The 11,781-nt window shown below is 34.2% G+C and overlaps 1 protein-coding gene across 1 annotated transcript; it reads left to right on the forward strand.

Moving 5' to 3' along the window:
• Nucleotides 1–2,387: 2,387 nt before the first annotated feature.
• LOC126891087 (piggyBac transposable element-derived protein 4-like) lies at nt 2,388–4,380 on the forward strand. The gene is made up of 3 exons (XM_050660264.1): nt 2,388–2,673; nt 2,733–2,846; nt 2,906–4,380. Exons 1-3 carry the CDS (start codon nt 2,403–2,405, stop codon nt 4,378–4,380), a joined length of 1,860 nt encoding a protein of 619 aa, XP_050516221.1. The 5' UTR covers nt 2,388–2,402.
• Nucleotides 4,381–11,781: the final 7,401 nt, after the last annotated feature.

Genomic DNA, 11,781 nt, shown 5'->3' on the forward strand with positions numbered 1-11,781 from the left:
TGAAATCCTAAGAAGCAAAAACATCGACAGTCGCGACATTAATATTATATCCAGGTTGTATTGGGGACAAACAGCAAAAATCAAGGTTGATAATGAATTAACCGAAGAAATTGAGATTCGTCGAGGTGTGCGTCAGGGTTGTGTGCTTTCTCCACTACTATTCAATATACAGTGCTAGTCAAAAGTCCGTACCTCCTCGTATTTTTTGATCGGTTATACCTATAATAGTAAAATTTTGAGGGACGAAATAAACGGACGTAAGCTTCTTAACGAGTCATGGCAGGTGACGTAATAGTGGCAGATGACTTTACAGCGCCACTGTGACAGATAATTTTAAATGGGACCTTATGGCAAGTGATACCTCGTTTGAAAGGTATTGAAAATACCTATTCAGTCATACTAATTTTGTTTGAGTTTAAGCTAATTTTGATGAACAAATGAAATAAATATAAAATTGTAGTTTTGCATTTAATTAATAAAAATTCAAAATTCCGCCTATGATTACTTGTCAAAAGGTTGACGTTAACGTAAAAACTACTAGTGAATTGAAAAACGTCAACTTTTTTGACAAAAAAACCATAGGCGAACATTTCAATTTTTATTAATTAAATGTGAAACCACAATATTATATTTATTTAATTTATTCACGAAAATCAAAATCAACTTAAAATCAAAAAAATTAGTATAACTGAATAGGTATTTTGAATACCTTTCAAACGAAGTATCACTTGCCATAAGCAAGCCCATTTAAAATTATCGGTCACAGTGGGTCTGTAACGTCATCTGTCACTATTACGTCACCTGTCATGACTAGTTAAGAAGCTTACGTCGGTTTATTTCCTCCCTCCTAATTTCACTATTATAGGTATAACCGTTCAAAAGATAAGATGGGGGTACGGATTTTTGACTAGCACTGTATATAGCGAAACAATATGTCAGGAAGCACTCCTAGAGCAAAATATTGGTATGAACATTAACGGAGAGTTAATTAACAATATACGATACGCTGATGACACGCTAATAGTAACGGATAACCTAGCAAATTTACGGTATTTGATGAAAAACATAAACACTCATACCAATAAATATGGTCTAAAACTGAACATCAAAAACACTAAATTCATGATTGTAACGAAGAAACTATACACCAATGTGAATTTAACAATAAATAATCAGCCAGTTGAAAGAGTTACGTCCTACAAATATTTAGGGGTTTGCTTCACTGATACTAATGACCAGACAAGAGAAATCAAGAGGCGAATAGAGATAGAGAGACAATCGTTTGTCAAAATGAAAAAGTTCCTATGCAGCCGGGACATAAATATAAACTTAAGAACAAGAATGTTGAGGTGCTATGTTTTCTCCGTTCTGCTGTACGGCATGGAAGCTTGGACGCTGAAAAAGATAAACATCAAAAACATTGAGGCATTCGAGATGTGGTGTTACAGGAGAATGTGAAAAATACCATGGACAGAAAGAGTAACAAATCAAGATGTTCTGCTGAAGATGGGGAAGGAATGCGAAGTCATAAAAACCATACAAACGAAAAAACTGAAATATCTAGGCCACATAATTAGACGAGAAAAGTACTCTCTGCTAAGACTCATCATCCAAGGAAAAATCTTGGGAAAGAGAAATGTGGGACGTAGGAGGATTTCCTGGTTGCGAAATTTAAGAGAGTGGTATGGGTGCAGTTCAATACAGTTGTTCAGAGCTGCAGCCAACAAAGTTAAGATTGCTGTGATGGTAGCCAACCTCCGATAGGAGACGGTACTGCAAGAAGAAGAAGTATTAATTTTGAAAATTATTGTCAAGCTGCTTCATACAATAGAATTGAAAAAATCCACGGTGGTGTCCTAATAATTGTCAGACAGTCAATGTCATTTAAAGTACCAAAGTATTTAAATAGTTTAGCAGAAGAAGTTACTTTCGAGTGTTGTTGTATAACCTTCAATTTAAATGCAACTACTTACTGTTTGATAAACATATATAGAGCACCCAGTGGTGATGTAGAGATTTTAGCGTTAAACTATTGTTATGATCATTTTAAGTATGTTATTGAAAGTGGTGATTTTAACACGTTAAGCCCCATGTGTACCACACTGGCACACACTCTAGTTTTATCTGGGACCGTGTGTACCTATCAGGCCACAGCGAAGTGTCGTGTTCCTAATGCCGTGGCTCGTCGAGGATCGCATTTGCCGTGCTTTCTTATGTATAAATGTGTGTAAACGGTCTGTGGTAAACAAAATCAGAGGTTGGTCCGTTAAACCACGTGTTCACAAACAGGTTAGGTTATAATTTCTAACATGCTTCAGTCAGTATCGGTTCGAACGTCTAACGAGGCTAACACTATTTTCTCTTCAGTTTTTTGTTAACAAGTGGAACTAAAAAATAAGATAATGTTCCGTAAAGGACTATCGGAAGACGAACTTCGCAGACTTGCTGAGGAGAGTGACTTTAGTGATAGTAGTATGTCTGAAAGTACGTTTTATGATTCTGATGCCGATCCAGTGTACAATGAAAATGTTACTGATGGTTCTTCAGACTCATACAGTAGTGAATATGAGTCTCGTAGAAAAAAAGCTAAAATTTGCAAACAAACACAAAATTGCAAAGAATTTACTGCAGGTTCTAGTTCTAACCAAAAGGAGGCTGATACAAGAAGGATAGGTAAATTATTTAAGAATGCACAAATTCGGTTTGTACTTTACTTTTTTTTTGCTTTGTAGAAAAAGCTGAATCTGCAAACGTTAGCCTGGAAGCTGTTATTGACGATGTATCAAGAAATAAAATAACTGCAGGTCCTAGTTGTATCCAAAAGGAGGCTGATACAAGAAGGATAGGTAAGTTATTTAGGAATGCACAAATTCTGTTTGTAGTTTACTTTTTTTTTGCTTTGTAGAAAAAGCTGAATCTGCAAACGTTAGCCTGGAAGCTGTTATTGACGATGTTGTATCAAGAAATAAAATAACATGGAGCGATGTGCCAAATCCAGATGATCTCAATAAGTTCGAACTATCATTTACTTCAGGAATAAATCAGGAAGAACTCGCAAAACTTACAGACCACAAACCAATAGATTTCTACCTACTGTTTATCGACCGTCAAGTGCAAGATTTGTTGGTTACTGAAACTAATAAATACGCCGAACAAACCATAATCGCTGGTATTGTAAATGAGTCAATAACGAAACATTCGCTTATGAGTAACTGGAGACCAATTGACAGAAAAGAATTGCTTCGATTTTTGGCTCTCATTATTTGGATGGGGTTAGACAGAAAACCGAAACTCAGAAATTATTGGAGTAACAATTTACTTTACAAAAATGAAGTTTCTAAAATGTGTGAAATAAGTAGAAGTCGATTTGAAATATTATTACACTTCTTTCACATTTCAGATAACGAGAGCTGCCCACCTGGAAACAGACTCTACAAAATTTCTCCTCTTGTACAAATACTAAATGAAAAGTTTCAGAAAATGTGTACTCCTAGAGAATCGTTATGTATTGACGAAACTATGGTGCCATTTCGTGGTAGACTTAGTTTTTTGCAATACATTCCTGGAAAAAGACACAAATATGGAGTCAAATTGTTTAAACTTTGCGTCGCAGATGGATATACGTACGCCGTTAAAGTGTACGGTGGAAAAGAGATGCAACCATCTGAAAAGTCGTTAGCATCCAGAGTGGTGATGGAACTTATGCAACCGCTTCTAGATACAGGCAGAAGTTTATATACTGATAATTTTTATACGAGTGTTGACTTGGCTCATGATTTAAATAATAGGAAAACCCATTTAGTCGGAACATTACGTTCCAATAGGAAACATAATCCCAAAGCGGTAGTCAATGCAAAATTAAAAAGAGGTGACATGAAGTATCTACAGAGTAATACAAAAGTTGTTATCGGAAAATGGAAAGATAAACGGGACGTTTTGTTTTTAACGACCAAGGATATTCCTTTGATGATAGATGTTCAAACAAAACGTGGACCTGTTCCCAAACCATCGACCATTGTTGACTATAATTCTGCAAAATCTTTTATCGATGTGTCGGATCAAAAGGCTGCATATAATTCCCCTGTTCGACGAAGTATGAAGTGGTATCGTAAATTGGCTGTGGAATTACTAACAAATACCGCACTTGTGAACTCTTTAGTTCTCTACAAATCTGTTACTGGCAAACATCTCTCAATTACTGAGTTCCGTGAACAGATTGTTCAAAGTCTTTTAATGCCTCAAACAACTTCTGAAAACTCTTTAACAACTTCTGAAAACTCTTTAACAACTCTGCATACTTGGACGAGAAAGAGAAAAGGGGAAGGTGTTCAGCATGTTACAAGAACTTTTCGAACCGTGAAGGAAGAGCATCAGCGATGAAGAATGCCAAAAGGGTATATACTTTTTGTCCGGCATGTGCCGTTAATACCGCATATATGTGTGTTAAGTGTTTTGTGAATATTCATACATGCTCTTTGAAAAAATAAATTGTTTTTGTATTTTTAAACTTAAAATATCTTAGGGAGAAGGTATTTGATTATCTTCCTGGTGTGAGCCAATATGGCACACATGGTCCACATTAAAACAAATTACAAAAATAATTATAAATAGACCGTGTGTACCCTGTTGGTACATGCTGTTTTTTTACTTAAAAAATGTATTTTGTTTTTATTTTAGAATAGAAATAAATAGTTATACACATTCTTATTTCAAAATTATTAAAAAAATGTTCCGGTCTGACAGAAAAATTATGTCATGATGGTCCGGGGCTTAACGTGTTAATATTAATTATCTGAGTGTGTCTCTGGAAATGTCTACTGAATGACATTGAAAGTTTTAATTTAACATGCCAAAACTTAGAACCTATTGGGATTTTTACAAATAAAAACGGCAGTACAACATAATCTAAAATTGATCATAATCTCAAATCATAATCTTACAAATTATTCCCTACCAAATGAGGAAACAGTTAGAGATTTTCATCTTGGAGATCATAGTGGATTGGAACTTATAATACCAAATGTAATTTCAATAGATCACCATACAAATGACATTACGGATACTAAAACATTTAGAAATTTGTCTGAACCAAGTATATCAATATTGCAAGCAAGGTTGAATCATGAGAATTTTAAGGTTGTTTATGAAAATCTCGACAATATTGACTCTGCTTATACTGACTTTGTAAATATTATATTATGTCCTTTGTAAATATTGATATATCTTGTCCTAGGGTTGTAAAAAAATTAAGTGAAAATAATAATAATAATAACTGGATCTCTAAAGAAATCTTGAAGATGGGAGTTGATTTAAAAAACCTTTTCTGGTAGACAAAAAATTCGACAGACCCTGATGTACAATTAAAATATACAGTAGACAAAGAGGTATATTTACAAAATTCAAGAAGCAAAAAGATATGCTTCCATGGAGCAAGCTGTTCTAGCAGTAGTTAATACGGAAATGGGCTACAAGAAGGCATCAATTCAATTTGGTGTTCCACCGACTACTTTGGAAAAATATGTCAAGAAGAAAAAGGAAAACAGTGGCAGCTTCCAAATTGACAAAACGGCGGGAAAAATTGTATTTTTCTACTGAACACGAGTTGGAATTGGTATGTTATTTAAAAACTATGGAATCTAGACTGCTTGGGTTGACCATTAATCATTTTCGCCGACTAGCTTATCAGTTAGCACTCAAACATGGTTTGGCTAATAGATTTAATGCTAGTACATAGATGGCTGGAACGGAATGGATAAGAGGATTTTTAAAAAGACACTCATCTTTGACTTTGCGAAAGCTCGAATCCACTTCTGTAGCCCGAGCAATGGGTTTTAACCAAGTTGCTTTCTCTCAATTTTTTACTTTACTCTTGGACGCAATAGAAAAATATAAATTTAAAGGTGACCGTATTTTTAACTGTGATGACACCGGATTGACTGTTAAAGGCTATACAAAGGTTTTAGCATAAAAAGGGAAACGCCAAGAGGGGTCCTTAACTTCTGCCGAACGCGGGGAAACGATAACGGCTGAAATATGATTTTCTTCTACTGAGGCATACATGCCACCAATGCTTATATTTCCAAGAAAAAGGAAGCAACAGACATTTGAAATTGGCTTACCTGTAGAATCATTAGTAGAAACTAGTGATTCGGATTGGATAACAACAGAACTTTATGAAATGGTTCAAATCATTCATTGGGTTTTCTCAAGCGACCAAAGACCACCCTGCTCTTCTTTTGTTAGATGGGCACTCTACCCAGACTAAAAATCTAGAGCTTATCTTACATGCAAGAGATAACGGTGTAATTTTATTGTTTCCAGCCGCACACCAGTCATAAGGTACAGCCACTGGACGTTTGTTTTATGAAACCGCTCAGCAATTCTTATGAAAATGAGGTTCGTACTTGGTTACGTTGTAATCCAGGAAAGGTTGTACCGATACTTCCGATTTCTACGTTGTTTGGAAGTGCATTTGTAAACGCAGCAACAATGAGAACGGCTATAAACGGTTTTCGGGCAACGAGAATTTGGCCCCCTAACAAAAACGTGTTTAGTGAGGCTGACTACTTACCATCATTTACTACTGATATACAGAATACTCAAAATAGCGTCAGCGATAATCCAGAGAAACAAACGGCGACACAACCACAAAAAATGATACAAACAAGTAATCAGTTTCGAGCAAAAACCCCAGAAATAACTTCTACAATATTTGCAACAGAAAATTTTGATGAGCGACTTTCTCAAAGAACTGCATCAGATATTTTAAATCCTCAGCCGGGGTGTTCTTCATGGGACAATACAAATGCCTCTAGCCGTGGAAATTTAAGTTTCCCATGTTTGTCCCCTGAAGCCGTCTTACATATTCCGAAAATTCAGCAAACTGCCAAGAAGGCTTCTCGAAAAAGAGGCAAGACAGCTGTACTAACCTTAACTCTACAAAGAGGAATTGGAGATGACACTGTTTGTAAAGACACAAATGGCAGCTAAAAAACTGAAATTGAAGAAAAATTTCACTTCTAAAAAACTGGAATATCATACCTCAGAATTAAAACGAAATTATAAAAAATGCAGTATTCCGAAAGAGGATTCTGATTCATTGGAATCAAGCGACGCAGAATGCCTTTATTGTGACGACTTTTATTCCTGATCTTCAGAAGGATGGATTTTATGTTCACTCTGCAAAAAATGGGCACGTAACTCCTGTGCAGATGTCGACAGTGAAGACGACGAAGCCGTACTAATTTGTAAATTTTGTAACAAATTAAAATGATATATTTGAGTTGAAAAAAAGAAGCATTTTATTCTTTTATTATACATATCATTGAATGTCCCGTTGTGCCCCATACGTGGGGCGGAACGGGGTAGAGGCCACTTTTTAAAAAATGTTTTTTTATCTTAAACCAACTAATATGAGACCACTGGTCCTAGAGAGTGATAGCCACTACAGTGGTCAATTAACACATACACAAAGCACACGACATTTTTGAATTTAATTGTGGAAAATTTTACATCAAATATTAAGTACCTCGTTCCGCCCCACGCTCCCTACACCTGTTGCCGTTTTGATTTAAATAAATATTTGCCCTTTAACTTCTTTGAAGATGATATAACCCACCAACTATACAACTACATTAATCCAAACATAATTGTTTCTTCAAGAAATCAATTAGTCACGCATTTTTTTTCAAATTTGATGTTTTGAAAAATTTAGTAAAGATAATTTTAAATTCTTGTGACTAAAAAATTTCGTTTACCATAATTATATGGTCTTCCCATTCGATGAAGGGCTACTATACAATAGCTCTTTATTTTATTGACAATAACTGAACATTACATTCTTTTTTACTAGATTTTATACACGCAAAAAAAGGACATAGATGAATTTCAATGACAACTTTATTTTCTTTAATAGGGCTAAATTCAATATTACACACTTTAATTTACGGTATTACTACTGACAACACTAATTATACTAACTTCACTTTTTTAAAAGAATTGGGCAACCTAATACAAAATTTTGATTGTGTGAATACGAACTACATGTGTTTACACATGTTTTTGACTTAGTTCTCGAGATGTAATGGAAGTGTTTGAGTTAACATCTGAGGAAAACAAAACCAAAGACTCTGATACTAGTGATAACGAAGCTACAATATCTGAAAATATTGCAACAATTACAAAGGTTAAGGTAATTTAATATAACTTCGCAAAATTTTCCGACTCATTAAATTTAAACATGATCATTCCCAAATTGGAAGTAAAAACGAGATGGAACTCTATATTGGAAATGCTGTCCTGGGAGTTAAAATTTACTCTTTCTTAAAATGTACTCTTTTTAAAAGAGCACTCTTTCAAATTTTCGAATATCTGATACAGAATTGAATTGTCATTGAAAGAACATGTAAGCATTTACAAAGTTTCAAAACATTAACTACAGTTTTAGGAGAGAAATATTCTACCCTTTCTATTGTGTTCATTGGGATTAATATGATACTCGACACAAACGATAATTTGATCTTGAGACAGCTCGCGATAAAAATGTTAAGCATTACAGTAAGATTGACTGGATGTATTGTATCGTTTTGATTTTGGACCCTCGTCATAAAATTGAAATGTTTTCTTTAACCACAGGGAGACAATCGTTAAAAGATGAAGCCATCAAGAAGAAATGTTTATAATGAAAATTATTATTCACTTTACATTGACAAAGAAGGGTCACTTCAAACCCAAACTAAATGTACAGTTGGTGTCAGATGAAGTTACCACATTTAATTTAAACTTATTTGAACTTTTTCAATCCTTTCCAAACACAAGTCGATATGAAAATTCATGGAGTGAATTGCAGAAGTGGTGGAAATGACAAGAAACTGCATTTCCTACATTATCAAAAATGGCGAGTTACTTTCTTGCCACCCTAGCAACGTCAGCCTGCATAGAAAGCTATTTTTCGAGAACTTATTTGACAGCCACAAAAAATCGAAACGACAAGTAGAACACTAATGTGTTTAAATTCATGGATTCAACAAAAATCTCTAACAGAGATCACACAAGGATCGTAGGAAGAGGTTGTAGTTGTATTCACTTAATTTGTAAGAATTTACTTTTTACGAAGAATGTGTTATTTTTGTTCTAAATAAATATATTTATTATATCTACTTTCTATATTTTACCATACATATTTTACTTAGTTTGGGTACATCTACTAAATATATAGGGTAAGGCAGATAACTGGCCTATTAGAAATATCTCGAGAACTAAAGGCAACACAATCATGAAAACTGGAATAAATATGATCTATTAAATGAAAATATTTTCATCTTTTTGCAACTTTCGGTTATACCGTAGGTTGCTTATAACTTCGTTTTGTTTAAATGGGACACACTGTATATTTTTACATTTTTGGATTCTCCTTAGCTTTAAGAGATAAAGCAAGAGAGATAAGGGGAAAATGGAAAAATGATCAAAATAGGATACAATAAAATCACAGTAGATGGTAAGGAATGGAGATGGGAGTTATAAAGAAGAAACAGTAGTGGAAATAGCGAGTTCAAAAACTACCAGAGCTGCATACAAGGAACCAAGGAACATGCAACGAACAGGGAAAAAAGAATTTCTAAATAAGTTGGACAATGTTAATAAATGTTTAGTTTTAAGTAGTAATAAGAATATAATTAGGAGTAAAAATGATAAATATTGTATTAATAATATTACTGGTGATGGGAATATAGGTATTAAGTATAACAACAATGTGGGCAATATGATGGGTGAAGGAAATATTGGGAATGGGTATATAAATAGTAATGAAGGTAGGGAAAAATTAAATATAAGTATTATAAATAAACACAGTAACGAAACAAATAGTAGATACAATGATAATACAAAAACCAGGGAGCATGAAATCAACGATAATACTAGCAATGGAGAAGAAGAAAACGGTAATGAGGAAATACATCATAGCGAGGCAAATCATATTGGAATAGCGACATGGAATGTGACATCTCTGACTGGCAAGGAAATAGAAGCTACAGAAGAAATGGAAAAAATGGATGTACAAATATTGGGAATAAGCGAAACAAAAAAGACAGGCAAAGGACATCTAAATATCAACGAGAAATATAGCCTAAAATATTCCGGAGTACTGCAGGGACAAAGAGCAAAAGAAGGAGTTGGTATAATAGTGAATAAAAGAATAGAATCAAGGATAACAAATTACGAAGCAGTATCATCTAGAATAATTACAGCCCAAATAGAACTAAAAGATAAGATAGGAATAATACAAATATACGGACCAACAGAAGGTAGTGAAGAAGAGGCTATGATAGAATTCTACAACGAACTCCAATATACATTAGATAAGTTAAGAGAGACAGGAGACAAAATAATAATTTTAGGAGATTGGAATTCTAGAGTAGGTAAAGACGTTAATAGGGGATTAGGATGTATTGGACAATATGGGGAAGAAACATTAAATAGAAATGGAATTAAAATGCTAGAATTCTGCCAAACGAATGACCTGATAGTAGGAAACACATTCAGTGAACAAACCATTGAAGACAAATATACATTTGTGGCTGAAGAGAGAAATGCAAAGAGATTAATCGACTATATCGTATATACGAGAAATTTGGAACACAAAATACAAAATATCTTAAAGGAAAAAGAGCCGGAGCTGTACACACAACACAGGCTTGTCACTGCAAAAGTGAAGAATGAAAAAATAGAGGAGGTGGAAAGAAAAGAGTACAAGAAAGTAAAAGTAAACAAACTAAAGATAGAACGTGCGAGAACTTTACAAGAAGGAAACCAATAAAATATTGAGACAGATAGAGTGCCAAAAAGAAACATGGAGAATGGAAGAAAGACGGAAAACAAGGAAGAAAACAGCAGCTGAAGTATGTGGAATCAAAAAATGTAACAATCCATAGAAAATGACAAGATGGTGGAATAAAGAAGTGAAAACAGAAATAAAAAAGAAGAAAATGGCATGGAAAAAATACATCGAAACGGGATTAGAAGAAGATAAAGAAGAATATTACAAGCAGAGACGATTGGTAAAAAAGACAGTCACACAAGCAAAATCATGGAAAGAATTTGGAGAAAAACTACAAGAAGGATATATAACAAATAATAGAAACTTTTGGACGACAATACGACACATGAAGGGGGAAAACGAAAGGAGATAAATGCAGTAAGAGATAGATCAATGTAAATTCAAATAAACCCAGAACAAATAGCTAGGGTATGGAAAGAATATTATGAGGAAAAATTTGATACCGAAGTAACACAGGTTGACAATGTAGTAAATGAAGACCAAGAAAACACAGAGATAGACCAAATAAGTAGAGAAGAAGTAATAGAAGGAATATCAAACATAAAAACAGACAAGGCAGTAGGAGATGATGAAATTGAACCGGAAATGGTAAAATACATGGGAGAAGAGGGAATAAACTGGCTATGGACAATATATAAAGAGGCGTGGGAAAAACAAGCAATCCCTAGAGACTGGCAGAATAACATAATTGTACCAATATACAAAAAAGGAGAACATATAAACTGCGAAAACTACAGAGCTATATGTCTGTCATCGGTATGCTTTAAAATGTATACGAAAATAATAGAGAAAAGACTAAGGCAAGAAGTAGAAATAAAATTGGGAGATGAACAAGCGGCCTTTAGACCAGGAAGACAAACAAATGACAACATATATACCATCAGGAACCTAATAGAAAGATGCTTAGGTACGGGGGAAAACTGGTATTAGCATTCATAGATCTAAGA

Source organism: Diabrotica virgifera, chromosome 9, assembly GCF_917563875.1.
Source record: "Diabrotica virgifera virgifera chromosome 9, PGI_DIABVI_V3a".
NCBI lineage: Eukaryota > Metazoa > Arthropoda > Insecta > Coleoptera > Chrysomelidae > Diabrotica > Diabrotica virgifera.

Excerpts from the sequence above, each read along its gene's own strand:
- LOC126891087 (XM_050660264.1), top strand. The coding sequence starts at position 2,403 with ATGTTCCGTAAAGGACTATCGGAAGACGAACTTCGCAGACTTGCTGAG. Across the intron at positions 2,674-2,732 it reads GGCTGATACAAGAAGGATAG|AAAAAGCTGAATCTGCAAAC; the intron begins GTAAATTATTTA and ends TTTGCTTTGTAG. Across the intron at positions 2,847-2,905 it reads GGCTGATACAAGAAGGATAG|AAAAAGCTGAATCTGCAAAC; the intron begins GTAAGTTATTTA and ends TTTGCTTTGTAG.